At 53.5% G+C, this 27,231-nt stretch overlaps 9 protein-coding genes across 9 annotated transcripts; 4 read left to right on the top strand and 5 right to left on the bottom strand.

Moving 5' to 3' along the window:
- The first annotated feature begins 34 nt into the window (after positions 1–34).
- Positions 35–2,449, top strand: GUITHDRAFT_152625 (hypothetical protein). The gene has a single exon (XM_005832466.1). The coding sequence runs from the start codon at positions 227–229 to the stop codon at positions 2,345–2,347; it is 2,121 nt and encodes a 706-aa protein (XP_005832523.1). The 5' UTR covers positions 35–226; the 3' UTR covers positions 2,348–2,449.
- Positions 2,450–2,505: 56 nt separating this feature from the next.
- Positions 2,506–3,081, bottom strand: GUITHDRAFT_108416 (hypothetical protein; the record flags this gene model as incomplete). Its single annotated transcript, XM_005832465.1, has 2 exons — positions 2,506–2,703; positions 2,752–3,081. 2 exons carry the CDS (start codon positions 3,079–3,081, stop codon positions 2,506–2,508), a joined length of 528 nt encoding a protein of 175 aa, XP_005832522.1.
- A 4,386-nt stretch (positions 3,082–7,467) lies between these two features.
- Positions 7,468–9,137, top strand: GUITHDRAFT_108415 (hypothetical protein; the record flags this gene model as incomplete). The annotated part of the gene is made up of 5 exons (XM_005832464.1): positions 7,468–7,778; positions 7,825–7,938; positions 7,994–8,335; positions 8,382–8,843; positions 8,897–9,137. 5 exons carry the CDS (start codon positions 7,468–7,470, stop codon positions 9,135–9,137), a joined length of 1,470 nt encoding a protein of 489 aa, XP_005832521.1.
- Positions 9,138–10,482: 1,345 nt separating this feature from the next.
- Positions 10,483–11,205, bottom strand: GUITHDRAFT_71244 (hypothetical protein; the record flags this gene model as incomplete). Its single annotated transcript, XM_005832463.1, has 1 exon — positions 10,483–11,205. The coding sequence occupies one exon, from the start codon at positions 11,203–11,205 to the stop codon at positions 10,483–10,485; it is 723 nt and encodes a 240-aa protein (XP_005832520.1).
- Positions 11,206–13,088: 1,883 nt separating this feature from the next.
- On the bottom strand, positions 13,089–17,104 carry GUITHDRAFT_138771 (hypothetical protein; the record flags this gene model as incomplete). The annotated part of the gene is made up of 10 exons (XM_005832462.1): positions 13,089–13,195; positions 13,307–13,385; positions 13,434–13,493; positions 13,966–14,036; positions 14,238–14,302; positions 14,511–14,575; positions 14,706–14,791; positions 14,962–15,013; positions 15,129–16,925; positions 17,003–17,104. The coding sequence occupies 10 exons, from the start codon at positions 17,102–17,104 to the stop codon at positions 13,089–13,091; spliced, it is 2,484 nt and encodes an 827-aa protein (XP_005832519.1).
- Positions 17,105–17,439: 335 nt separating this feature from the next.
- On the top strand, positions 17,440–20,018 carry GUITHDRAFT_138770 (hypothetical protein; the record flags this gene model as incomplete). The annotated part of the gene is made up of 9 exons (XM_005832461.1): positions 17,440–18,384; positions 18,635–18,708; positions 18,759–18,867; positions 18,920–19,003; positions 19,062–19,106; positions 19,244–19,324; positions 19,492–19,575; positions 19,597–19,650; positions 19,698–20,018. The coding sequence occupies 9 exons, from the start codon at positions 17,440–17,442 to the stop codon at positions 20,016–20,018; spliced, it is 1,797 nt and encodes a 598-aa protein (XP_005832518.1).
- Positions 20,019–21,344: 1,326 nt separating this feature from the next.
- On the bottom strand, positions 21,345–22,127 carry GUITHDRAFT_108411 (hypothetical protein; the record flags this gene model as incomplete). The annotated part of the gene is made up of 1 exon (XM_005832460.1): positions 21,345–22,127. One exon carries the CDS (start codon positions 22,125–22,127, stop codon positions 21,345–21,347), a length of 783 nt encoding a protein of 260 aa, XP_005832517.1.
- A 2,212-nt stretch (positions 22,128–24,339) lies between these two features.
- Positions 24,340–24,744, top strand: GUITHDRAFT_108410 (hypothetical protein; the record flags this gene model as incomplete). Its single annotated transcript, XM_005832459.1, has 1 exon — positions 24,340–24,744. The coding sequence occupies one exon, from the start codon at positions 24,340–24,342 to the stop codon at positions 24,742–24,744; it is 405 nt and encodes a 134-aa protein (XP_005832516.1).
- Positions 24,745–25,174: 430 nt separating this feature from the next.
- GUITHDRAFT_152624 (hypothetical protein) lies at positions 25,175–25,750 on the bottom strand (the record flags this gene model as incomplete). The annotated part of the gene is made up of 4 exons (XM_005832458.1): positions 25,175–25,309; positions 25,364–25,527; positions 25,570–25,622; positions 25,672–25,750. 4 exons carry the CDS (start codon positions 25,745–25,747, stop codon positions 25,231–25,233), a joined length of 372 nt encoding a protein of 123 aa, XP_005832515.1. The 3' UTR covers positions 25,175–25,230.
- Positions 25,751–27,231: the final 1,481 nt, after the last annotated feature.

Genomic DNA, 27,231 nt, shown 5'->3' with positions numbered 1-27,231 from the left:
GTACCATTGGGGTAGCCAGGGAGTATTTAGTATCCGCGGCAAGATGGGTGGAGGAGAGTCGCACTTGGGATGACAGTGTGAAAGGGAGGAGAGGAAGACAGAGAAGAACACTCAAGCTCTCAGCCGAGGCAACTTTGGTTTGGAGTGATTGATATTGCAGCTGTGTGTACATTGTCAAGTGCTGGTTACCATACCAGTTTGGAAGAGTTCAGGGATGAGCGACGAAATGGAAATTCGCGTGGAGCTCAAGCAGCCCAATCGTATCAAGTCGGTCAATCAGAACTTCTTGGGCGTCTTCGGCTTCGCAAGGAGTGAAATTATTGGCAGAAGCATTCGCCTCATCAATGGACCTTGCACTGACATCACCCTGCTGAACTCATTGTTGAAGAATGCTGCCTTGCATGCTGAATGCAGCGAGGTCATTTCTCTTTACGACCATGAAGGCAAGCGCTTAGTAGTCAAAGTTAACGTTGTCAACAAATGTGTTGGCTGCGAGGAAAATGAGTGTGTCCTCCGAATGCAAACGCTCGAAGTCGTCCAGTCGAAGTTTGCGTTTGCAGAAGATGGCACTAAGAAGCTGGTCATTCGCCTAGATAATGGGAGAATAGAATATGTTTCTGTTCCTTTTGAGGCATATTTTGGTTTCTTGCAGAGTCAGATGCAAGGAAGGACTTTGAGCTTGATTCAAGGACCTTCAACCGACACCAGCAAACTCGCTTCGCTGATTCAGGCCGGGCGCTGTGGGTATTATCACTCAGAGGTCTTGACAACTTGCGATGCCAAGTGTGAAGAAATTACCAGCCTGGTACAAGTGGCTCCTGTGCTGAGCGGAGAGAATTCAACACTGGCGTTCATCCAGCTCTCCTTCTTAGATGTTCCAGCTGAAGATTCGACCAGTATTGGTGCCACAGGACCTTGCTTGCCGTCTTCCTACAGCTATTTTAAGGAGACAGTTTCTCAGGTTGGACAGGATTTTCGCAGCTCTGTGAGAGCTGCTGTGGCGTCTGCTACTCAGAGAATGAAGCAAATGTACAAAGAACAATGCTTGCTGGAGAGCCAGGCCGAGCATCAGTGGCGTATCCAGAGGTTGACGACTTTGCTCTTGCTTGCTGTGCCAGCCATTGCTATGCTTCCTGTCCCAAGGATGGCGACGGCATCGAGTGCCCAGGTCATGGGAACTCATTCTCTTGGTCAGTCAGAGAAGCTTTTCCAGGGCGACAACAGCATGAAGCTCTACCGTGAATTTGTCCCTCCTACCTTGCGTGGTCGTCAGAATGTGCATTACAGTGACGTTCACTTGAGAAAGCCTGCAAAGGCTGAATCCAAGCAATCCGTTTTGATGTTGGATTTGGACAAGACTTCAATTTATGGGAATGATGGCAACGATTTGGGAATTGCGCTTCAATGGATGGACAAACCAGAGCCAGTTGTGAAGGAGCTGTATCGTCATCTTGTCAACCCCAACGTGAGGCAAGCGTATGATAAACTCCATGCGCAGTCCAGGGACACCCGTGTTGTGATTTACACACGAAGACCACAGGTACTCCATTACCGCTCTTGTTTCAGAGACGCCACGATCAATGTAAAGTACAATGAGGAGTGGCATTCCGAGGGACAACTGTACATTCCATCTGATGTCACCAGCGCCAAGGAGATGATGAAGGCTTACCAAGGCCCTGAGCTTCTTGAAGATGAGGCCAACGATGTTTCCAAGTCATTGGAGAGACTCATCGCCGCTAGGGATGCTATTGCGCAGGAGCTTGGCTTGACGACACCACCAGTCATTGTTGTCACGGCGTCGGACAAGAGAGTAACAGACACTGCTGAGCACCTCGGATTGTCTTCTGAGCACGCCTTCTTGTTCGATGACAACGAGGCCCTGAGGAAGGACCCGAAGGTCATTGTCGTGGAACCAACTGAGAGCCTTCCAGCCTCAAGGAGAGATAACCTGCTTGCTTTCTTGGAGAGCAACCTTCCAGCGTCTCAGCTGGAGGAAGAGCTTGTGGAATACTTGGAGGGTGCTCGTCCTGGCGAGCAATCCATCCAGAGAGACCCACAGACCGGAGCTGTCTCTTGGTTCATCCCTATGGCAGCCACGGAGCAGTCAAGATGGGAAGTTCCCAACCTTCCCAACTCTGCCTGGGAGAGGGCCATGTCAAACGGCTTCAATGCTCCTCCTTGGATGGAGGAATACAGTGGCAAAGATGGATCTCTTTCTCCCATTACACCACCTGAGGCCGAGACGAATCCGATCGCCCTTAGGAGAGCCCACGTCGACCTCAAGGCTGCTGCTGAACGTGCTGTGCTAATGCGTGAAGCCGGAATCGAAACAGTACGCAGTGCTTGAGGATCTGGAAAACTGTGATGATAGTTTGTGAAGTGAGTTATTGACATTATAAATAGTCTTATTTTTGTATCTGCATGATGATAATAAAATTGGAGAAAAGTGAACCATGGCGCCACTCATGCTTGCAAGCTGCCTTATCTATATCATGTTCAGAGTGTTTACTTGTTTGTTTTGATGCTCAAGTTAATATCGCTACTCATCATCGCTGTTCTCAGAGATCTTTGGCCAGCGCCTTTTCTCAGGTGATAGGCAGCGCGCAGCTGACACTTCGTACATTCTGGCTCCTCCTGCGACTTCAGGGTCCTTTCATTCGATCTTGAACCTGAGCCTACTCCCGTGGAAGTGTTGGTGTCTCGCTAACAGCCGCAGCATCAGTGAGGCAGGAGCTGACGTCGTTGCCTTACCTTGTATCCTTCCGTGCTTTCCGTGCTGTTAGAGCTCGCGTTGTCCGTGCTGTATAGCCTTGTAGCAAAGCTGCTCAGCCCGGAGATGGAAATATCTCCCCACGAGAGTTGCTCGTGATTCGGGTCGTCAGTCTTGGTGACGATACCGACGATGATGATGCTGACGAGGCAGAAGAGAGCAACTGAGATGATCTTCTTAGTCGCCCCCCTGCCCTTCCCGTTGGGATCGCCTTCGTCCCTAAGTATGTCTGCTGCCTGGGGGGATGTCAAACGCAGAACCTCCACCAACACTTGCACAACCTTGCTGGCTGCAGACTTGATTGATGACATCAATTCTATCTTGGCTTACCTGCACCCAACAAGACTGTCAGATGAGATTCATCTAACATTCATCCAACACACCTTCCTGCTCTCTTCTCGGCGGTTATCTTTCAACAGAGTTTCATAGCATCGACACCATCCCTGTAGGCAAAGATATGTCAATCCACCTCATACGAGTTTAGAATTATGGGATCTTGTAGACTATGTCGAGCCGTGCGCAGTCTTCCTTGAACCCACTCATCTTGTATCAACTCTATATCCACAAATTCCTGTCGATATCCCTGATCATATGCTCCACCTGTCTTCTGATATGTCTAGTTCCCTCCAGCCCTTGTCGCGCAGACCTCGGGTCTTTTGGAATGGAATAACGTTGTTAACTAGCTCGTCTTTTCTCGCAAGCGATGCATCCATTTATCGTCGCAGCTTCACTTGTTCCCTCTTTCACACCAATATTTCTTTATGTTTGCTTTTGCTGATCCCGTCCCCTTCCTTTGTTGCACTTGAGTTCTGCCTTGATTTTGACACAGAGTCCTCTTCAGCCTGCTCCTTGCTGCTCCTTCCCCTCGTCCTGCCCTCCCCCCGCTCCTCCTCCTGATTCACTAGCAATCCTTCTGTGTCCCTTGCTCCTCCTCCTCCAGCTCGTCGTTATCCTTAACCTTCTCCTCCTGCTCCTGCTCCTGCTCCTGCTCCTGCTCCTGCTCCTGCTCCTGCTCCAGCCATCTCCTGATCCTCCCATCTCCTGATCCTATATTTCCCACCTCCTTCCTCTCTCACCACTCGCTGCTCTCCCCCACCTCCCACCACCACGTCACCCAGCAAAGCATGAGGAGCCGCACGATTCTTAGGCGGCCCTATAGTCAAATATTCACTATCAAAAAGTCGCGGCGGCGGCCGGCCCGGGCCCGGGCCCTGACCGTACTCAGTGAGCCCAGTACGGTCCGATCCGGGGGCCGGGGGCCCGGTCGCCGAGTCGCCGCCCGGGTCAAGGCCGCCGGGGACTCGGCGGCGGAACCTTCGTTGGCTCGGCCCCCCGGAACTCCGAACGCCGGGTCCGATCAATAACTTTTTTTTTCAAGTTTTTTAATGCTTAACTTTGTGTCACTGAGAGAGAAACTAAACGGTTCAATGCCTCTCAAGTACCGTAGTACTCAAAATTCAGTTCAAGTCAGTTGCTGCGGGCCGCGCGAGGCACGCATACCGCCGGTTTTTTTTTTTTTTCCCGGGTACTCAGTCACGATCACTGCCGCCCCCATTACGTTCGCTTATAGCTTTAGTTAATTCTCGATCCTGTCCTTCTGGTACTAATCATGGACACGGCTCTAATTGCAATTTGTACCAGTCCTTCCCCCCCTGATGGCGCCTGGGGGTCTTCTGCCCTTGCCTGGAGTAGACCCCACCCTCACTCTCCCATGGGAAAAGAGTAGGTCGGGTGGGCGACTTGGCTGGGGCAAGGGTAGGTTGTGAACCTTTTATTCCAAGTATTTGCATGCAGAAATTTGTATCGGCGGCGTGCTATTCTTAGATTCAAACTGTACTGCATGACGACAATAAAATCAATTCTACACGCCTTCGTGGTACAAGAACAGTACCGAAAATCCTATCGACCCACCCATGCTTTTCTCTGTTGGATACAGCAGGCATAACCCCTGGTCAGAGGCGTGTATTCAAAATTTGAACTTTAACGTAAGGTACCCACCCTTGCTCATGTGTCATAATTCCCTAAAACAGGAGGGTGGTCGATACGGCACTCAATCTTGGGATCAGGGGGTGGGTGGTAAGGAATCCCCAACCCATCCCTCCCTCTCGATGCATGATGAATGTTGCCCATCCAGCGACCATCAGGCTACTGAAAGATGCCAAGACCAACATGGTGACAAAGGTCAAACATGAGAATCAAAGATGGTGGGTTTGAGTGGTATGCATGCTCACTTTGCAACTCTGATACTTTAGTGACAGATCCTGCTTCCCGGCGAGCAGTCATCGTGCATGGATCAGGATGCCCAAAGCTCTGCCCTTTTCAACGCTGCACTTGCACATATTACATGTGGTGATGCACTCAGGTTGGCATTGCTACTCCACATACAGGTTGATGACAGACGTTATATTGTCTAGATTGTTTAGAACCCCAATTCCAGCTTGAACAACATTGTTGAAGACGTGCAAACTGTTAGCGGCAATCTGTTTCTCAAAAACAGATCCCATCACGAATCACGGTGAGGCTGAGATCAAGTGAAGATTGATCTTCTCATGTTTGTGTATCAGGTAAGCATCGTGCATCCACATGAACAAGCAACACGGCATTTTTTTCCTTGGCACCTTCCTTCCTAGCAGAACAATGAACACATGTAAGATATTACATGCTCGTGACGATATCGACAGCAGACAAGTTTTACGACAAAAGAAAATTATGTAGGGATGATCTAAGTGTATCGAATACTTGCTGTTGGTGCTCAACATGTGGAGAAAAGACGATTTGAATGAATTCATGAGAATTCATGACAGTGGATCACTTCTGAAGCAACGTATCTCAATGTTGCATACATAGCTTGACTTCATATCCTTACATCGTGAGAGTTGACAACCTGTATGGAGTGAGCTTTTCTGCGTCACATCATCATGCTGAGATCTGCATGCAACTTTCCAGCGCAGTTGCAGAGTCATGTGCACAGGAGTTCTCTTGCAAGTAAACTAATTCCAAATCATGCTTAATGAAATGCGTACCGTCTGTTGATGCCTTGACCGAGAACAATCGTGTTACAGAGTATTGCTACTCGCTGCATGCGAAGCTGCTACTGTCTACAACACTCTAGAGTTCTGAACATCATATCAGTCCACAGCATGCAGGTTGCAAGGTTCCGAACGAACCGCGCTTCAAAGCAGGGCCATGAGCTTTGAATCGTGCTTGATAGAACACGTACACTCAGCTCAGTTCATGCTTTCGTGACCCTAGTTGGATGTTCATACACCTTGCCAATGCCCGTGAAACATGTTGCCGCTCCCATTCAAATGTATACTGTAAATCTGAGGCACAAAATTTCTAACATCAAATATCTTGAACTATGCAAAATCAAAATCCTTGATTACACTATGATGAGGCAAGAGCAGGATGCTCGTTGTCCCATCTTGTTTGTGAGGGCACGAGTGAAGGTTGAGCTGCTTTGACAAACAGCACTGGATATCTAGTGCAATACTTTACATCTCAAGCATTTGTTTATTGATAAAACATAACATTGTCGACTATGCGAATGAAAAATCATCACAGCAACACTTGGATGGTGCTTGATTCTGAACTTGCAAGATTAGATTACGATAATGATGATTGTATTCACAAAAGCAACACAACGACCGTGCTATCAAGATATCTCATCGACATTAACTTCGAATCTTGATGGTCTATCCGTCTTCGTCATTGATTAGCGTTGTGCATATCCCTGCACCATCGCGAGAGGGCTGAAGGGAGGGGGGGGGGGCTCGGGGGGTCTACCATCATAAAATGCTGGACTCTTAAAAGTATTGTAATTTGTACCATTAAAACAAATAAATTAGTATTACAGGACCCACCCCTGTGCATTTCCCTCTTCAAACTCTACCACGCCTGTATCAGAGCCCCACAGGAAAAAGAACCCCAAAACCAACAAGCGAACGTAATGCCCCCCGGGCCGGCCCCCGCCGGGCCTGGCCTCCGGGGACCCCGCGGCAGTACACTGCGGCTTGATCCGTGGATCAGCCTCCGTGACTATCAGTTCAGTTGGAACCGTTGAACCGTTGAAGACATAATGCTCCGATTCAAGCCAAGCTCCGAGGACTTGACTCATGATCGCCGTCCGACTCGGATGACTCCGGCGAGTCCGTGACCTCGGCAGTGGCTCCCGGAGCCTCCCGGCTCGGACTCGCTGTCACTGAGTCTCCGAGAGTCTCAGGCTCGGAGTCACTCGGCCAGTCGGAGTTGGAGGTCGAGCCGGCGCCAGCAGGCACAAGATAGAGGCACTCTTCGATGAGTAAAATATTCTGGTAGTGATCGGGGGGTCTCGGAGTCACTGCCACCTGTCATCATCATGGTCTCATGCTCCGAGCCGAATACCCCTACCCACCCTCTCATGATGGGATGAGAGCCTACTATAGGGGGGTACGGGGGTACCGTCGGTACTAGGAGGGGAACGGAGGGAAGCACTCACTCACTGACATATCAAAGCAACAGCGAGCGGAGGCTGCTGCACGAACAACTGTCGGGTCGACGCCGCACGCGGCCGCAGATGGGGAAGGAGAAGAGAGACTGAGGAGGAGGCTGTAGAGCTAAGGAGACTGAGGTGCATTGAGACAGGCCTAGTAGGAGAGGACTGAGAGGAAGTGTCATGATGTTTCTTCATCGACTGACCGTATGCCCTTTGACAGGCGATGAGCTTCAAAGTGGGACAGAGCGTCCTAGTCGACGGGCTGCGAAGTGCCCCCCAGTACAATGGCGAGAGAGCCCTGGTGAACGACTTCCTGGGAGGCAAGGTAGAGATAAAGCTTGGAGGCGGCAAGACCATCTTGGTAAGGCCGGAGAAGCTTCAGCTGCTGGAGGAGCAGGAGGTCAGGCCAAGGTCGTCCAGGAGCTCCAGCAGGACCCCGAGCCCAGAGAAGTTCGAAGAGCACTTGGGCCGAGGACAGAGCCCCCACAGGAGGAGGTCAGACGTGTCCTACCGGGAGTTCCGCAAGACTCAGAGGTGGGGGCGCGTTTGACCTGTTGGTTCTCCTCACGGTGGTTCATAGGCACAGTGAGCTGTCGGCCGGCTACAGCAGCGAGGAGGGGAGCACTTCAAGGCGATCGAGCAGGAGCGGCAGTCGATCATCTAGCGGACAGAGCTCACCAGGGGAGGGAGGCAGGTCAGTTGTTACCTCGCATGCTCTTCAAGCAGCTGCTCTGACTGCGGGTCGGCAGCGCCGGAGCGTTTGACATGAAGTACCTGAGGAATTTGTTCCACCGCTGCGACCTGGATCACAATGGAGTGCTGGACAAGGAGGAGGCCATGAGGGCGCTGGCAGCTCTGGGGCTGCCGGAGGAGAAGCTGGAGCCGGTCTTCCGTCTCATCGACACCAACGCCGACGGAGTGATCAGCAAGCGAGAGTTCAAGGCCCTAGCTCTCCTCCAGCTGCAGACCGAGGGGATCTCACTGAAGCCCGTGGAGGCTCAGCCTGTCAGCTGTCGTGCGAAGTGGATCACCAACCCTTGGAAGAGTCTGAGTGACCTGGACCGGCGGGCTCCGGCCCCGGCAGTGAGCAGGTGAGGAGGAGAGGGTGGTGTGAGGGATGGGTGACAAGCGTTGCAGCCGTCAGGATCTTCCGAAGGTGTTCGACTACTGTGACAGGGACTGCAACGGGTTCCTCAGCTTCGAAGAGGCCCGGTACGCGCTCAAGATGGTCGGGGCCAAGGAGGAGGAGATGGAAACCCTCCTGAGACAGCTGGATGTGAACAGGGATCAGAGGATCAGCAAGGCTGAGTTCAGCAAGGCCTACCGGCTAGTTCACGGGGAGCATCATGCTGAACATCACCATCACCATCATCGTCATCATCATCACAGCCATGACAAGTCAGAGGAAGTAGGAGCGGGACGGAAGACCTGCAGCAGCTCGCAGGAGCCGAGGTCTTCTGATCATGGCGTCGAAGACATCTTGCATGATATCGAGTTTCGGCGGCATTCCGACGGCTCGAGTCGCTTCCAGCAGCTGGATCGCGAGAGGATCTTTGCCAAGCAGCAGGTCAAGCCCAAGGAGGCTGCGGTGGAGACGAGGTGAGTCACTTTGGCTGGGAACTAGCTGGGGCTGACGGTGGAGCGTTTGACAGCTACGTCAGCGCTCTCTCGCTCGAGGGGATCGACCGAGTGTTCGAGAGGTTCGACAAGGACGGCAACGGGATACTGGACCCTAACGAGGTGATGCTGGCGCTGAGAGCGCTGGGGGTCCCAGCAGAAGGACTTCACACTGCGCTCCATGCGGTGGATGTCAACGGAGACAGGCTGGTGTCCAGAAGCGAGCTGCATCGTGTAGCCTCCTTGTTTGATAGCAACGGGCGGTTCAAAATTTGAGAGACAGGGGCAGAAAGAGGAGGGAAGAGGCGAGGAGAGGAGAAGAGAGGAGAGGAGAGGAGAGGAGAGGAGAATCGGTTGAGAGCTGTTGAGATGAGTTGAGGAGTAAATGAAGTACGAACAAGCTTGCTCCCTTGTCTTGAGAGCTGAAGGGCTTGTAGAGCTGTGAATCAGAGCGGAAGGGAAAGGAAGGTCGTCGATCACCAAGAGCAAAATTCTTGTTCCCACCTTCTCCTTTCCTTCCCATCCTCCATCCCATCCTGTTTGGGGGTACTCGACCCTTCCACACATCGTTGGTCCTTTACTGTTTAAAGAATTAAATTACACCCGCACCTAACTTCACAGCTCCGAGGGGAGAAACTTTGTCTCGTCCACGGACGAAGTGGCTGCTCCTGCAGCACTGAGATCAGCAAAGACTTCGAATGGAGGGAAACAAGACGAGGAGGAGGAGGAGGGGAGATAGTGATAGAAGAGGTGGGGGAGGAGGAGGAGGAAGGGGAGGAGGAGAGTGAAGGGATGCGAGGAGAGTGCAAGGAGGGAGAGGAAGGTAAGGGGCAGCAACCTGAAACTGAAACTGTCGCCAGCTCTCGCAGCTCTCTCGGCATCCTTTCTCCCTCCTCCAGGCTTGTCTCCGCCAGCAGGCCCTCTCTCTCGGAGACCCTCTCCTCATCATTCGACAAACTACAGCAGCCAAAGATTACCAACCCCCACGGCGAGAGGAGGGGAAGAGTCAGGGAGGAGGAGGAAGAAGAGGAAGAGGAGGAGGAGTAAGGGCTGGGGAGGAGGAGCAGAAGGAAGAAGGGTTAGGGAGGAGTGGAAAGCGGGAGAGAAAACAGGGGGAGATGAAAGGAGAAGGGAGCAGGGGAAGGGAGGAGGACGACAGGGAAGCGGAAGGGAGGAGAAGGGAGGAGAGAAGGAAAAAGGGGCAGAGGGACGGGAGGAGAGGAAGGGGGGGGCAAGGGGGAGGAGAGAGAAGGGAAAGAGGATGTGGCCGCATCACCTCAAGGGTTCATCGTAGCGGTAGGAGAGGTCGGGTTGCTTGCGAGAGAAGGTGATGAGGTAGACGCCGGAGAAGGTCACGAAGATGCCGAGGAGGAAGAAGAGAGTCTTGTTGCACGGCAGGTCCTGGTCGGGGCAGTTCTGATGGTACTCCTTGTACAGGACCATCCCCCCTACCACCTGCGTCCACTGCAAGTCAACCTGAGCCCTCCTGCTCCTGCTCCTGCTCCTGCTCCTGCTCCTGCTCCTGCTCCTGCTCCTGCTCCTGCTCCTGCTCCTGCTCCTGCTCCTGCTCCTCCTTGTCCACGCTATCTCCCTGCTTCTCTTTCCCACCTCTCAGCCCCCTTCATTTCAATTCTTTCATCCCTCTCCCTCCTCTTCCTTCTCCATCTGCTTTCCCCTTTCTCCCTCCATATCCGTTCCTGGTTCTACTCTCCTCGTCGTTAACCCTCCTCTTCTCTCCTATCTCTGTCTGCAACCAACGCACCGAGCAGAAGGTGAAGAGGACGTAGTAGACCGGGACCACCTCCGAAGCACCGAAGTTGATCATGGCAAGGTTGAGGATGCGGATCTGAGTGATGGTGGTGACGATCATGGTGATCACCAGGACCCAAGGCAGCAGGTGATTGAAAGCGTTGTGCCCCGACATGGTGAGAATGAAGGCAGTTGAAACTCCCTTGACGCACATGACCGTGAGCGATCCGTACAGGGAGCACATGAGCAGGTACAGCACCACATACCGCTTCTTGTACTGCTCCCCCAGCGCGTGAAGCCCTGTGATGGTGAGGAGGATGAAGATGATGAAGATGATGAAGGAGGTCTCGCTCATGTACTGCTCCAGCAGCTCCATGGTCAACTGCTTCTGCGAGTCTGGTGCATACACGACGATGAGGACAGCGCCGAGGATTGCGAGGACGACGCCGGCGACGTTCCTCGGCCTCAAGTCCTCCTTGAGCACGTAGTGAGCGAGGATGCTATTGCTGATCACCGTGACGGCACCGAGGGGAGCAACGAGGGTAGCAGGAGCATACGCGTACGCCAGAAAGTTCCCTGTTTCGCCCAGGACCATAAGGCCCATACCGACCCACCACAAGGGGATGTCGGTGTACGACCGCTCTCCTCCTGACAGCTCCTGGTTCTGGTTGTGTGTGTACTTCTGCAGGTTGAGGCTGAGGGAGATCACAAAGTTACCGGACAGCGCAAGAGAAACTCCGATGGACTGCTCGAAGGTGAACGGGTAGATAGTGCAGCTATCGTTGCTCCCCCCGCACACCCCGCACGCGTCCACCACAAGGCCAGAGAAGGGAGTCCCGTCGCATCCGAGGCAGGAGCAGGATGGGTTATCTGTCCTGATATACGGCTCCACGCACGCTCCACCGCAGACCTCGCAGACGTCGAAGTCCGCCCCGCTGTCGAACTCTCCGTCGCATCCAACGCACTGCCCCTGATCTGCCTTGCTCACGTTGCCACCCTCCCACAGGCCCGTCACGCAGCGGCTCTCCGTCAGACACCACCGGCAGTTGCTCGTCTTGTTTGGGTCCCCATCCTTCCCGTTGCACGTTGACTCGTTCCCCCGGAGCTCGCAGAGGCTCGAGGGGCCCCCGCACTCCTGCCATGCCATGCAGAACTTCTGGCTGCTGCTGCGATCTCCATCCTCGAAGCACCAGGCGCATCCGTCCCTCAGGAAGCATGCGGACTCGTTCAACAGCTGCTTGCACGTCGACTCCTCCAGGAAGGCGGCGGGCGACCGAGCATGCGGCGCATGACTCATGGAAGCTGCGAGGGGGGCGATCAGAAGGAGCAATGCAGCGCTCCTCGGCATTCCTATCAACGACGCTGACATTCTGATAGACACGCTTGCGGTTTTAGACCATGCCTCGTGTTTGCATGCCAGCCTGAGAGAGGAGGAAGATGAGGGGGAGGCCCGTTGCCATGGCGCCATCCATGTTTGTTACTGATCTGCAGCTGTTATGAACCACTCTGTCAGGGGCATCGAAGGGAGAGCATGCCAGCGCCATGTTGAGTTGCATGCATATCATATCAGCAGGATCTTTGAATGACAACAATGCTTCCTTCATTATCTACATGGAACTACACGCCACACAAAAATCGGCTAGAACCTGTCCGCTTGGCCTCTGCTCTGTCTGGTAATCTCGACATGCTAATCTCATCTCATCTCATCTCCCCACACATCTCCCAACCACTCTCCAACTTCTTCCCTCTCGCCCACCGCTTTGGGCTGTCCTGCCCGATACCTGTTGTCCTGCCCAGCCCTTCCTTGGTACCATTCTCTCTTCGCTTTCATCCCATCTAGTACACAACTCTGCCTTCTCTCTCTGTTCTTGTCTTCGCTCCTCCTGTTTCACCTTCCTCCCCCTCCTCCTCCTCTCCTCCTCCTCTTCCTCCTCTTCCTCCTCCTCTTCCTCCTCTTCCTCCTCCTCCTCCTCCTCCTCCTCCTTCACCTCTCCTCCTCCTCTTTCTCTCTTACTCCTTCCCTCCTCTCCCACTCCGTTGGCATTCTGCTTCCGCAAGGAGTAGCCGCTTGCAGGAGGGAGATATTTGGGGTGGGGTTGTCAAATATGTCAGAGGGGTGGGTGGTACGCTGAGTTTGATGGGGTGCACCCACGAATGATGGATGATCGTAGTACCGGTACTCTGAATCTAGGAGACGACAGGGAGGGAGGGAGGGAGGGAGGCAGGAAGGAAGGGAGGAAGGGAGGGAAGGGAGGGGGGGGCAGGCAGACAGGGGGGCAGGGGGGAAAGAGAGGAGGAGGAGAATTCGAGATAAGAAGACAGTTGAAAGATGTACATGGGACAGGGGAGGGAGATAGCCGAGGACGGAGAGAGATTGATGGTCTCACATGACAAGACCCTTGGCACTTTCATGTTCATTATCAACAAGTCTGTACAGCTTCAGGTAATGCTGATGTGAGAATATTAGAACAACGTCGGCTACTTGCGGCTGATCTTCTTGCGGGTCGTTTTGTTCTTGATCGCCGCCTTTCCGATCACAGCATTTGTCTTTTGGCTCGATAGCTTCTGTCGCTTCACTTGTTTGACTGCATTCAGAGCATGAGCCGCCGGGGATGGGGAAGAGATGTGTAGAGAAGTGGAGAGTGCGATGATGAGGGTTGTGGTAAGGATGATGCCAATGAACAAGATGAAAGTACCTGCTTGCACTCCTGCTGTCTTGTTGAAGAAGGACATCACATCTTGCGCGCACATCGAGTTGTTCAGATTTTCCAAGTTCTAGTTCGCAGATTGTCAACGTGTGAATCAACATCATCACAGCCTCACCTTCTGGGCCACACAGTGATCGTTGCCATTCCTTGCCTTCAACGCCTGCAGGAGAAGCTCCTGTGAGCAAGGAGAGATGCGGGGACAGAGGCGGATGACGGAAGGAAGGGAGAGGGATTAAGAGATCTGAGAGTGAAGACGAGGACGAGGACGAGGACAAGGACAAGGACGAGGATAGGATGAGATCAATTACAGGAGGGTTCACCTTGAGGAAATTCGAGTCCGCGTGCTTTGGCTCGCTGACGAAAAGTTCGATGGGTCGGCTGTCCCTCGTTCGTTTTGCTTTCCTGGTTGAACGCCTTTGTTATCACTATCCCCCATCCCCAAACCCCTGTTCCTGCTCCTGCCCTGTTCCTGCTCCTGCTCCCCAAACTTCCTCTCCCTCCTGCTCTCCCTGCTGTTCCTGTTCCCCCTCCCTCTCCTGCTCCTGCTCCTGCTCCTGCTCCTGTGATCCTATTCATGCTCCTGCTCCTGTGATCCTATTCTTTCTCTCCTTCCTGCTTCTCCCATGGGACTATCGAGCTTGTGTCACCTGCTCCTCTTCTCGTAGAGTACCATCAAGGGATGCGGAGAAGGTTGCTTGATAGGAGGGTTGAATCCTCCCTGCGAGCAGTCAGAGCAAGACAGCAGAAACGTGAGTAAGGATGAGGAAAGGAAATTACGTTGACGAGGCAAGGAAGGGGAATAGGCAAAGAAGGGCAGAAAGGAGAGGAGGGTCAAGACAGGAATTTTGGAAATAGAGCACAGATAGATAGAATGAAGATAAACAGGGCAAATAGAGAGAGCAGGGAGGAGGTAGAGGACTCCTTGCCTTGGTAGAGTCATACTGTTTCAACAAGCTCTCAAAGGGCTTTGAGGTGATCAGGGCCCTGCAAGGAAATCAGTCTCTCGCTCCGACTCCCACTCGCACTCCAGCTCTCCCTCTCTACCTGTTCTCCTCCTCCTCTCCCACCCCTCCTCTCTCCTCCCTCCTCTCCCCTCCCTCCCTCTTCTTCGACCCCAGACTTCCTCCATTCTCTCACTCCTCCCCTTTGCTCTGATCCCTCAGATGTCTCCTTCACTTCTCTTCTCCCGTACCTGTAGCGATCCTCGTCCAACGTGTTCTCCTGCGTCATCCCGGCAACTTCAGTCGCCGCTGTTTGCTGAGCATAAAACGCGTCAAACACTTTTCTTCTCCTCGCCTCCTCCCGATTCCTCTCCTCCTCTCGCTCTCAAACGACCACAGTCACCTACTCCCTCCTCTGTCTTCCTCCCATCCTCTGCTCTGTTCACCTGATGTGGATGGTAGGAGCAAGCCAGCAAGTTCATCTCCCAAGCCGTGCTTGCAAGCGCATTTGAAAGCTCCGCATTGCCAACCTCTGAACAAGAAACGCTCAGAGAAACGCTCAGGACAAGCCGAAGATCCAAATTTCCATTCTCTTCATTCTCTTCCCCTCCCAACGTCGTAATTGTTCCTCTCCCGTCTTCATTCCTTTCCCTTCTTCCTCTTGTCTTCCCTCCATCTCATCGTACCTCCCCTTTCTCTCACCTGGATTGTAAATTCCGACACAAGCGTGCTCCGTATCCAACAACCTACGAGCCTGCATGAACACTCAGAGCCAACACGCATCTCTCCCTCCTTCTCTCTCCCTCCTTCTCTCTCCCTCCTCCTCTCTCCCTCCTCCTCTCTCCCTCCTCCTCTCCCTCCTTCCCCACCTTCGGGTAGCGGGTAAAGAGCTGCCGCACAAGGGACAGGATCGCCATGGCGTGCTGCGGTGGAACATGGAGCGACAGGTCAAGGAGCCGCTTCACAAACCCTGCGACTCGGTCGGTGGACAGCTGGCGGAGGTCGAAGAGGGTCATGCGGAGAGCTTCGAGGAGCAGAGAAACGTTGCCAAGCTCGGAAGGGGAGGACGCGATGCGGGGGATGGAGCGGAAGAGCACGTCGTAGAAGTCCTGCAGGTCGAGGTCCCACACTTCCCCCTGGTTGTGCAGGCACTTGAACACGCAGATCACGCTGTGCAGCGAGCTCTCCACCGAGAGACGCGCCCCCTTCTCCTCCTCGCTACCCGCGTCGTCCTCGGCAATCATGAGCGCCTTGATGGCCTGCAGGAGGTCGGAGAAGAAGTCGATGTTGATCAGATGGGCGAACCGGGACAAGCCCTCCATGACCGGAGGAAGCAGCTGCGGCTGGATAGGCTGCATCTTGAGGACGCGGAAGTAGGTATTGAGCACTGACTCCAGGATGCCCGTTGCCACTCTTTTCACCTCCTCCTTCGCCACAGTCGCATGCCCTTCCGCAAGCGAGTTCTCCAGGTCCTCCTCCTCCTCGTCTTGCTTCTGCTTCGACTTTTTCTTCCCCCCCTCCAGCATCTCCGAGCTTATTCTCAGCTTGAGGAAAACGCTCAGAACCTGCGGTCGAACTTTTCCTCCCCTCTCCTTCACCACGTTGGCGATCATGTGAACGCACTCAGCAACAGTATCGTTGAGGATACTCTGATCCACCAGCTCCTTGAGGGCGGAGAGAGCAGCGTCGGCGATAAGGTCGACCGGAGACTCCAGCCTCCTGATGAGCGACTGCATGATGTTCTTGGCGAAGTTGAAGTGAGGCAGCTTCTTCAGCAAGCTCGCCATGCTCATCACCACGATGTACAACATGCTTCCTCTGACCGCCGCATCGTCTCCGCTCTGCGCGAGGTCCTTGGCCTTGTTTTCCACCTTCCTCCCGTATCCCTCCAGGAACTGCAGGAACTTCTGGTACCCTTTAAGGATCGCAGCCTCGTACTTGCGCTGCTTCGCCACCTCCTTTGACACCTTCATTTCCTTCTCCTTCTGCGTAGGGAGGCGGATCCTGTACCCAGGGATGATGTCGGAGAACACGGCTGTCTCTGAGAGAATCGCAAGCTTTGCAACGACGAGGTCAGGATCTGAGCAGAAGGAGTGCAGGGACGAGAGTTGGCTGATGTTTGCCTCCGGGTCCTTCATGATGGCACTGCCGCATTCGGCAATGATGAGCTTCTTCTCGTCCTGCGTCTTTGGGACCTCGGGCTCCTCGACGTTCTCTTCTTCCTCCTCCTGCTTCTCCTCGCCCTCCCCGTCCTCCTTTTCTGGCTCCCCCTCCCCCTGCTTCTTGGCTTGCTCGTGTGCCCTCCTCGCCTTCTTCAGCGCCTTCCTACTCAGAGGAGCGTGTTCTGTCGTGTCGTCCTCGGGGATAGCCTTCTCTCTTCGCACCTTCTTCAGACTCCCATCCGGCAACTTGATAGGAAGCCCTTCCTTCCTCTCCTTCTCCGCCTCTTCCTCCCAGTGCTTGCTCTGTCTCGGTTTGCTCTCGTAGTCCTTCTCCTCCCTGCTCGCCTTTACGGGCGCATCGTTCTCTTTGTCAAGCTCCTTCTTCTTCTTCTTCTGGTTCTTCCCCTTGGTCTGTTCCCCCAGCTCATCAAGGCTGCTGTTGAAAAGGAACGAAGAAGCTCCATGCTTGTTCTTCTTGAAGAACGACCGATCCTCCCTCGTCAGCTGTGAGACCCAGGTCAGCCCAACAAACCAACTGCTACTTGCTCACTTTCCTTTCGTTACATTAGTATCACCATTACCATGAGATTCTTGCTAGAATAAGAGGCTTTGCAATACCCTTCTTCATCTATGCTATAATACTTGCTAATGTCATTGCTCCCGACGCTAGATCGTCGCTTCATCAACAGAACCCTCGTTTTCAACCCTACCCTTGCCACAACCTCTCATGCTCCTAGCCCTTTCCTCCTCCTGCTCCTCCTCCTGCTCCTCCTCCTGCTCCTCTTGCTCCTGCTCCTACTCCAGCTCCAGCTCTTGCTCCTCCTGCTCCTGCTCCTACTCCTGCTCCTGCTGCTCCTCCTCCTGCTGCTCCTCCTCCTCCTCCCTTACCTCAGGCTCATCATCCTCCATCGCACGTGAACTTGACTGGGGATGAGGGCTGAACGATTGGAGGGGTATTTATTACCTGAAGACAGGGGGTACTAAACAAGGAGGGGTACTGTCCCATCAGCCCCCGATAATGGGGAAACGCGGGCTGGGCTGCAAGAAGCGGATCAGGGAGAACGTGGTGAAGGAGCGGGAGGAGGAGGAGTACTGGCGGAGAGTGATCGAAGAGAAGAGGAGGAGGGACGAGAAGGAGAACAAGGAGAAGCTGAAGCAAGGAGGAGAAGGGCAGGGCGTGAAGGAAGTGAGGGAGAAGGGAGGCGCGAGGGCGAGGGATCAGGAGGGGAAGAAAGGGAAGAAGAAGCGCGAGAAAGATAAGGAGGAGACGTATCAGCCGCAAGATGCTCATGAAGGGGATGGGAAAGGGGGGAAGGCACATGGGACCGCTCGCCACATGTCCAAGAGCAAGCATCAACCCCATAACTCATCGCTGGCATGGCACGTCGGCCATTGCCCGGTGAAAGGCAGGATCATGGTGGCGGCGAGGGACATCGAGGCAGGAGAGATCATTCTCGAGGAGGAGCCGCTCGTCGCTGCCTCTTGGCACGCGCACCGCTGCATCGAATGCCACGAGCCCCACCGCAGCTCCGAGTGCAGCAGGGTCCAGCACAAGTACCCCCCTGCAGTCGCTGCCAACATGGAGGAGATCGAAAGGTTCCTGGAGGGCCTCGAGAGCATCGAAGAGCTAGACAGCGCGAGGAGGTTCATCAAGCTCCTGAGCAAGTCCAGCTCAGACCCAGCAGTGATGGTCCACCTGAGCCCTTGCACAGCTGCGAACATGGAGAGCTGCAGGAAGGCGGTCAGTGCTGTCAGGAAGCACAAAGTGGCCAAGGCGATCATCCCCCCGACTGTCTCGGACGAGGATGCAGCTAGGATGCTCTCGATCCTCAACACCAACTCCCACGAGCTGGGGGAGTGGGGGGGCAGCGGGCTGTTCCTGCTGGGGTGCTTGATGGAGCACAGCTGCGCACCGAACTGCAACTTCTCCACCTATGGAACTCAACTCTGGGTAACAGCGCTGGTAATATCGATGATTCCACTCCTGATCCTTCTCCTCTCCTCCTCCTCCTCCTCCTCCTCCCCCTCCTCCTCCCCCTCCTCCTCCCCCTCATTCTTCTCCTTTTCCTTCTTCTTCTCATTCTCCTTCTCTTGAAGTCCATCTACTCAAGAGCCATTTCTTCGCATCTCCTCTCTTATCATTTTCGTTTTGCTCTGCCCGATAGGGATCTCACTCCAGCCTATTTCTCCACCTGACTCTGCCTTGTTGGTAGAATTCCATCAAGAAGGGTGAAAGCCTGTCGATAGACTATAACGACTCCACCTTCGAGCCCACGGCCGTCCGGAGGTTTTCCATCCCTGTTGCCCTGAGTTCCTTGGGTCTGATTCGCCTTGCAGAAAGCTCTTGAAGGACTCCTATGACTTCCTGTGTCTTTGCCCGCGCTGCACTACCTTGCCGGATGTGATGAGGGCTTTCATCTGCCCGGTGAAACAGTGCAAGGGGAAGGTAGAGGACAAGATGTAAGTTCTGACAACTCAGACTGAACGATGGACGCCAGGTGTGCCCATTGGGCGAGGGCTCCAAACCCAGTGATTGGGTCTGTGAAAAGTGCAAGTCTCAACTGGACAAAAAGTCCAGGAAGGTGCTGAAATTTTTGACCGGCAATCAAGAATGTTGTGTTCTGACATCCCCGTTGCTAGAGGTTCCTTGAGATTGAGAAAGCCTTGATGGAGGAAGGGCCTGAGGTAGCTGAGAGGGGTTGAGCTGGTAGCGGCATGGTGACTGACATTGTGGCTGCTGTTTGCAGGACTTGGAAGAAGTAGAGGAGATCCTTGAAGTATCCTCTTCTCCTTCTCCTCATCTTCCTTGACTTGTGCTACAGCATGACGTGTTTCACGAGACGCACCATATTGTGTTGGAGGCTCTGCGAGAGCTTGGGAGTGTGTACGCTAAGGACGAGGAGGTGCTGATAGAGAGTTCAGATGTGCGCGATCGAGATATTGATACAGATGGTGACGATGATGATTGTACAAGGGTGGTGTTGATATCATGCACGATGGCAACGATGATAAGAACAATTGTTGACAACAATGATGTTAATCACCTCTTTCGAAACTGACGTTCTCCTAGGCAGTTGCGGATGGAAGCGCAGAGGAGATATGGCTGAGGGTCCTGAAGGGGGCGGATCAGGCCCGTTCCATCCTAATCCCTCTGGTAGCTCTGACAGCCTCAAAGGTCCTCCCAAAGTTTCATCCGACCAAGGCGATCTGGTGGGACAACGTGGCCCAGGTCAACGGTAGGAGGAGAGCGCGCGACCTCTAACTTGGTGCACGCAGCTGCGGTTGTCGAGGAAGAACCAAGCTGGAGCCCAGGAGGCTTTGAAGCGGTCCTACGAGGTCACCAGGCGCTGCTGCGGGGACGCGACCCCTTCTACTCAGGACGCGTTGAGGCTGGTGGAGCATCCTCCAAAGGCGTGTGAAAGCTTCAAAGTTGAGAGGTGGGCAGGAGAGCTGAAGGACTGGCAGGACATCGAGGAGCTCAACCAGACGTACGAGAACGTGAAGGAGCAGGCGGCTCGCCTGACCAGGAGAGGGTTTGATAGCCTCCAGTACTTCCAGTCGCTCTGGGCCAGCTCGCAGAGCGCTGGCCGCCAGTGAGCTCACAGCACATGACAGCTCACTGTACCGTCCGCCGACGTCACCAGTCGCCGGGGCCGCCGCAGGCCGGCTGGGCCGCCGCGACGGAGTTTTCGCTACCGTGACTAGATCGTTGACCCCTGCAAGTTACGTGTAATTCGACCTGAGTAGCGACGCTGCAACGCGGAGTGATACTGAAAGGAGACGAGTTCACCTCCCTCTCCCTGCCCTCTTCATCTCCTCACCCTTCGCCTTCGACTCCTTCAACGGTCGCAGCCTCGTCCCTTCTCACCTCAAGCAGCCTCAACCTCCCGACCCTCAGTTTCAAATCCATTGAGGTGGTAGGGGTAGAAGAAATGGGGTGAATTTTACATCAAATTTCTGTGTACATTAAGGGTGGGTACTCAAGAATTAGGGTGGGGTATATCTCGCCAAGGAGGCAAATGTGACCTGTTATAAGCACGAGACCCTATCCCTCTGCCAACCCCTTCTCCTGCTGCTCCTGCTGCTCCTGCTGCTGTTCCTGATCCTTCCTCCTGATCCTTCCACCTGATCCCTGCTCCTTCCATCCCTCATTCACGCCTCCATTATTCTCTCGTCAAAGAAACGGGCGCTCGTCCTCAATCCAACGACAAGACGAGAACGAGATTGAATGATGAGCAAGCAATCTCACATGCGCGACAAGGCAGGAGCGTCAAAAAAATTCATGATGAGATGCATGGCATGGCTGAGGAACGTGCATAGGAAGCCTGCTAAGAAGATCAGCTCTGACGATGCTTGCGAAAGTGTCGACAGATCGCTGCCAGGAAGGAAGTTTCAACTAGAGCCTAGACTAGAGAGGTCTTTGTCATGCCAGATGTGACATGTTTTTATCACGCCTAATGCGTTATATACTTGAAACGTGTCTCTCATGAGCACGTGTGTACACTTCACACCTTAGATTCTAATGTGGCACAATAAACAATTATTTCGATCTCTCCGAATACTCTTTGTGCCAATACTTCAAAATATGTATCATTTGTGTTTTGCACATTCGAAAAGGTTCTTCATTACTGTGGCACCTTCCTCGGCGGAGTTTGATAGTCATCAGCGGAGTTTGATAGTCTGTCATCAGCGGAGTTTGATAGTAGATGCCTCAAGAGGCTTTCAAGCTGCATAGCCTTCTTTCTCGAGGTCAGGTATCTTGAGAAGGTTGCCGCATTAGCGTCTGAATGTTTGGCGATCCCGTACAGGGAAATGATGATTTTCTTCACACTGTTCATATGGCGTAGAAGTTTACTTGGTAACAGTAAGAGTATGAGTACAGGAAAAATAATGTAAGATAGTTGGGGAATCTACATATTCCAACTACTTGATCCGAGACATGTCCTTTGCATTTCCTCGATAAAGTCTTGATCCGCTGTTTTGCAAGTTCCTGACCCATGCCTTCTTCTCAAGCTCGTTGGCGCACGCGAAGAAGATCCAGTCCTTCTCCTGGGTCTTGTTCTTCGAAAGCAATGAGGACCTCCTAGTCCCGAGCATGAACAGGCATTCATGCTCTTCAAAGACCGTCACGAATGTTTCTTCTAGTTTCAAGTTTCCCATCTCTTTCGCTTCTTCAGCCGAAGAGATCTGGAGGCCGTCGGCGGTGAGGGAACAGTGCACCTTCATCCCCCTGTCCGCCTCGATCGAGTCACGGATCTCCAGGGTTCCTTTCAAAATTTCAGCCACGGGAGCGCTAAACATATCGTTTGAAGAAGATTTTTCTTCTCTTCCAGCCTTTCCCGTTCTCCTTGTATGGTTTTCTGCGCTGGACTTCACCGAGGGGTGATCGAGATGGTGCAAATAACGCCTGGGAGATGTGTTCGGAGACCTATATCCTAGAAACATGTCCTGTATCCAGGAAGCCATTTCGTCCTCGTCCTTGAACGTTTTGCGCTTGCGGTGGTCGACGTTGAGATCAAAAGGAGACTCGATATTCACGTTGCCCTCAAAGTCGTCGATTGCGCCAAGAGCCTGCAGCTGCTTCTTCGCTGCCTCCGAAAGGCTCAGAGATCTGTCCCGCGATACCAGTCGCAGAGCAGGGACGTTTGCCTTCTTGATCCCAGCATCAGTTCCGACAACGAATCTTCTCTCCGTTGTAGCGTCCATGCTCCTGTGCTGCCCGACTTCACTACTTCCCTGGCCAGCTCGTCCACCTAATTGGTTTTTATAACCGAGCTCAGCCGCTGAGCACCCTCCCCCTTCCCTTTCAAACCACCCCCCAAAATACGTCCCTCCGCCCCCTTAGCGGAGACATATTACGCCCTTGAAATTAAAATGTTCTTAAACAGACAGCGAAATCGTGGCCTTTCGCTATGTCGTGGAGAGGTGGGGTGCGGTACTGAAGGGGATGAAAGGACCCCTCCCTGAGATGGCCACGACAACGAAGCCTTCATGTCACGATACCTCATGGCCTGACCAATCTGGCAATTCGAAACGCTTCGAACCTCAATGCGCAAACTTTGAGATCTTAAAAAGTTTCAGGAGCAAACTAAGTTGATGATCGCAAATTGCAAGGTGCACTGTCGAAAGTTCCGAAAGTTCCCGGCCGGGCACGGCGACTCCGAAACTCCGGGCGGCCCCTGGCTCGCGGCCCAGTGCATCAGTAGTACCGTACTACGGTACCGTACGACGGTACGGTACTGTAGGACATCAGTCCGATCGGTCGGCAGGTCATGAGGCCGGTTGACGTTGGTTGATCGGACAGTGCGACGCCGGCGAGTCTTCTCTCCCCCTCATTCAATTCACGGTCCTCGCGAGCGGCGGAGTCAGACTCGCCACCGTACCGTCCCGGATTTTTCTGAACGGTAAATTAACTTTGCCAAGTTGAGTGAAAGTAAAGTTGAAAATTAATACAAACCAACTCCGAACTTGACTCACCGTACTAGCCCGGGCTCCGAGTGGTACCGTACCGTGCCCGTAGTACGGTCCGGACTCCCGGAGGCCGCAGTGCCGGCGTCGGGTGACTGAGTCAGAGTCACCGGATCCGGGACTCCGCCGGTACGGATTTTTCAGCTGTAAATTGTCGGATAGTAACGAAGTTTGCCAAGATGAGTGAAAGTAAAGTTGAAAGTTAATACAAACCAACTCCGAAACTCCGGCGGCCCCTGCCCGGGCCCTCGGCCGGGCCGGCGGAACTTCACGGGCACGGTCCGCCGTCGGAATCCGAAACTCCGACCGCCGGCCGGCGGCGTAACACTTGACTCTGTGAACTGAAGTGTGACTGGCCCCGGGCCGACTAGTAGTACGGTTCCCGAGTCCGGCGGCCCTACCGGGTACGGTGAGTGACCGTACGGTACGCCCGGTCACCGAGCCGCTCTGTGACGAGCGTGATCATCGATTCTCGTCTGGACAGCTGTGGACATCATGCATGCCATGCAAGGTCATGTCGGTACTTTGAGTACTAAAAGATGCCGGTACTAGACACTAGTACCTTTCAAGTTTGGTTTCTTGAAGCAAAAAAGGTCAGCCGTAGATGAAGTCAGCGGGGAGATGTTGGTGACCTCGCGCTGAGGGGGTGGGGTGCTATTCCCCTCAAGTGAGGGGGAGGGGGTACCATATTTATCGTGAGATGGATCAGAAAGATAGAGGGCCCTCAAAACAAGGCCATGAGCTGCCGTGTTCTTGCCTAGGGGGGTAGGGGTAGGCAAGATTGGGGGGAGGGGTACCGGGCCGTAGAATTCGGGGAGAAGTTGGGGTTGGTACGACCTCTCCAGAGGACGTAAGAGCGCGCCTACTCCGAATCGTTGAGATCTTCGAGGAGACGCGTCCTCCCAGCGGTTGAAGAGGAGTGATTTCGCGTACTGCTCCCGAAAACCCTCGTTTTCGGGGATGCCTTTGGAAGGTGAGAGGGAAGCTATATATAAAGGGGTTCTCCCCTGCTGACTTGCTCCTGCTGCCCTCAACTTGTTCCTGTGTTCTCTCCCGGCATACTCGGCCCCTGCATATCGTTCCCGTCACTTTTCGCTCCCCTCCCTCCCTCTCGTTTCCACCAGCGACACTGTTGAACATCGAGTTTGCCGGTATCTTCCAGAAAGAATGTGTGTAGCAACAGAAGAACCTCAATCCTCTGGATCTTGTACCTTCAAAAATTTCCTGGTTTCAACCCTACCGGAATCCCCATCTAGCGATCTTTCATCTCCACAAAAGAAGAAGGCTAAAGCACGAGATCTTTACACTGCAAGAAGTCTTTCCCTGGAGGACGTGAAGAATTTGTTCCACTTGAGACAGGTTGAAGCAGCCCAGCTCTTGGTGAGATTCTGTCACGTTCTTCTGCTGAAATTTGTTACTGACAATCAAACAGGGAATCTCTCTCACTGCCATGAAGAAGGCTTGTAGACGACTTGGAGTGACAAGATGGCCATATTCGAGGCAGCGCCCGAGATTTGACATCAACTCGTCATCTCCGCCTGAATTGAGCAAGGACAGAGCCCATGCCTCGACACGGAAGTTGGTGGATGACGAGCCATCGCCTGAGATCGAGCTTCATGTCAAGTCAGCACCTGACGCAGACGATCAAGAGGACGAGGAACTTGATAACGACAGCTCCTCAGAATGGTCCCGGACCGACGCAGACAATACGACAATGAGGACTGAGTCGTGGTCAAGTCAGGAGAGCAATGACAACGACGTGGCTGAGGGGCTGAAAGATTTTGAGGATGTTCCATTGGAGCAGTCGTTCATCAAATGGTTTGTGGAAGATGCTAACATGGACGACGCCCCTTAAATGCATTTAACGAAGATACGAAGATATGCTGATTTCTGTTTTGACATGCGTGCTTTTTGGAATTTCAACCCGACTTGTAACATAGCCCACTTCTTATAGTTGTAGAGGTAGCTGCCGCCTCTCTTTGGTCGACTGGCTACCAAAAGAGTTATTTCTTGTATTTTATCCTCATATGGCCAATTTCAGTAAAACGCATTTTGTGCTAGAAAGCTTTTCCAAAGCCATGCGCATAGGAGTTGATCGAAGATCCTTAATGCTGTCAGGTCTGGAATGCTGGTTCCTGTAGCCGAAAGCATCGAGTGCACCACATATATCAAAAGTATTGGTAATAAGCAAGTCCTGCTGATCATGGGCCGGAAGTTTCATGGTGAAGCAGTTCGCAAAAAGGTTCATGTTGATACTGGGGCACTGCCCATTCAACAATGAGGCTCCACAAGCAAGGCATCTTTAGAATAAAATGGCCCTCATGGTAGAGGCTAAAGAACATTAAAAGGCTCCAAACAAGTTGCCGACGACGGCAAGCGATCCAATGATCACAGCGAAGACGACGGCCCAGTTCACAGACCTGGTAAGTTCACTCATCAGCAGCCCAGCTAGAACAAAAATCGGATGCACTCACGCAGCATCAGGGTCGCCACCGAGCGCCTGGTTCTCCTTGAGCAGCTTCGCTCGCATGCTGTCGCTGATGCCGCCCTGCTTCACCCCAGGTTTTGTGGGTGGGGCGTCGATATCGTCCTCATAGAGCGGCTCATCAGCCATCCTGAGAGGCCGGACCAGGCTTGACTGCGAGCTTGTTACAAGAGCAAGAGTCATTACAATCATCACCCGCTCGCACTTCATGGTGGCGAAGTTGCAGGACTTGAGCCCAAATGCCGGGGCTGTTCAGGTAAAGATTTCAGCATGGAGGATCAGCATAGCGTTCTATACCATTGACAGAGAAGGACTGTACCAATCCAATGGAAGCCAAAAGGACGAGGGCGACGACAGCGTGAGTTTTTTCCATCCTAGGAAGTTGAGAGTTATGAGAAGGTCAACGATGTGGAATAAAATTAGAAAAGCTAAGATTCAAGATTCCGTGAACGATCGCATTTTTCACCTACTGATCTAAGTTTCTCAATCTGCAGATCCTCCATCTTCCATTCTGTTGCTCCTATTTCTCGTATCTTTCATACAGTCAGAACCTGCAGAGGAAACGGCAATCGACACAACAGTTTGAGCACTACTCGCTATTCATGACGCAGTGAGTGTAGGAGAGCAAGTAAGATTGTCCTGATCTAGAGCTATATTTCATCTTGCGTACATCTCTCTTCACGCATTCACCATCTTCTGACTTGCTGGCTGCATGTTACGACCAAACAGCCCCCCATTATCAGCGCCGACCTTTACGTATAAAATTGGGGGTTGCAAATTGATAACGGTTTGGTAACTGCAAAAGCGGCTGCCGCTCAGTGGCCCGGCCCGGCCGGGCCGCCCCCGACCCGGCGTGACTGAGAGTCAGGCCAGGCTGCCAGTGCCCGATGATCGGATGATACGATCCGATCGGACTCCGTGCGGCGCGCCGCGTTGTCCTTGAGCCTCTTCGAAGTTCCTCTCGCTCTCCTCCAGATCGTGGATGAAGCTGAATTGTCTGGGCTTGCCAGAGCTCACTGTCAGTCGGCCCTCGCCGGGTTGCCTTGGCCGCAGCCTGCCAGCCGGGAGTCCGCCGTCGGAGGCCGCTCGCGGCCCGGCGGCCGGGCAGGGCACCCCGCCGGGACCCCGCCCGGCTGCCGCGCGGCGGCCCCCTACCACTCTGCATGCAAGCCGGCCGTAGCCTTCGTTTTAGTAATTGGCTCGGCCTCATCGGAATGATCAACAGGGTGGGGAAGCGGCTGAGAAGAGTGACAATACCTGCCAAGGACTCTCACGACCTTTCCCGAGGAGAAACCAATGCAAGTGAGATTCAAGGAAATTCAGCTTCTACTCACCCCTTCCCGTCAGGATTGACGATTCGTTCCCATCGTTGTCTCATCTCTTTGAAAGTTGCATCCTCTGCGTCAAAGATCCTGTCGACGGCTCGTTCGAACGGCCCTTTCAGCCTCCTCTTCGCGGTCGAGGCCTGCTCGCTGTCATCCCTAGAGCCGGAGCTGTTTCTTAGAGCAAGCAGCAAAGCTTGGAACGAGCTCCGGCCCACAGGGGACTCGCCTGAGCTGCCAAGGACTTTTCCCAGGGCTAAACTGAAGACCTTGCTCTGCACCCTCCGGATCAAGTCCTCCCTGTGAGTTGCGTTCTTCATGCTTTCTGTCCATGCAGCGCGAAAATGGTAGAGGTGACAACGGAAGTTAGCCATGGCCATGTCTGTTGTGCTACTCAGAAGGAGGTGCTTAGCAAGAAAACACTCGTGCTCTTCCTCGCAGTCTTTGCCCGAGGCAGCGTCGAGAACGTGCTCCAAGACAGCGAGGAAGTTCTTCTTTGAAGCACTCACAGATGGAACGGACGTTGGCCTGCCAG

This window comes from Guillardia theta (assembly GCF_000315625.1).
Source record: "Guillardia theta CCMP2712 unplaced genomic scaffold GUITHscaffold_34, whole genome shotgun sequence".
Taxonomy (NCBI): domain Eukaryota; class Cryptophyceae; order Pyrenomonadales; family Geminigeraceae; genus Guillardia; species Guillardia theta.
This window is presented reverse-complemented; position numbering and strand designations above follow the sequence as displayed.

Excerpts from the sequence above, each read along its gene's own strand:
- GUITHDRAFT_152625 (XM_005832466.1), top strand. The coding sequence starts at position 227 with ATGGAAATTCGCGTGGAGCTCAAGCAGCCCAATCGTATCAAGTCGGTC.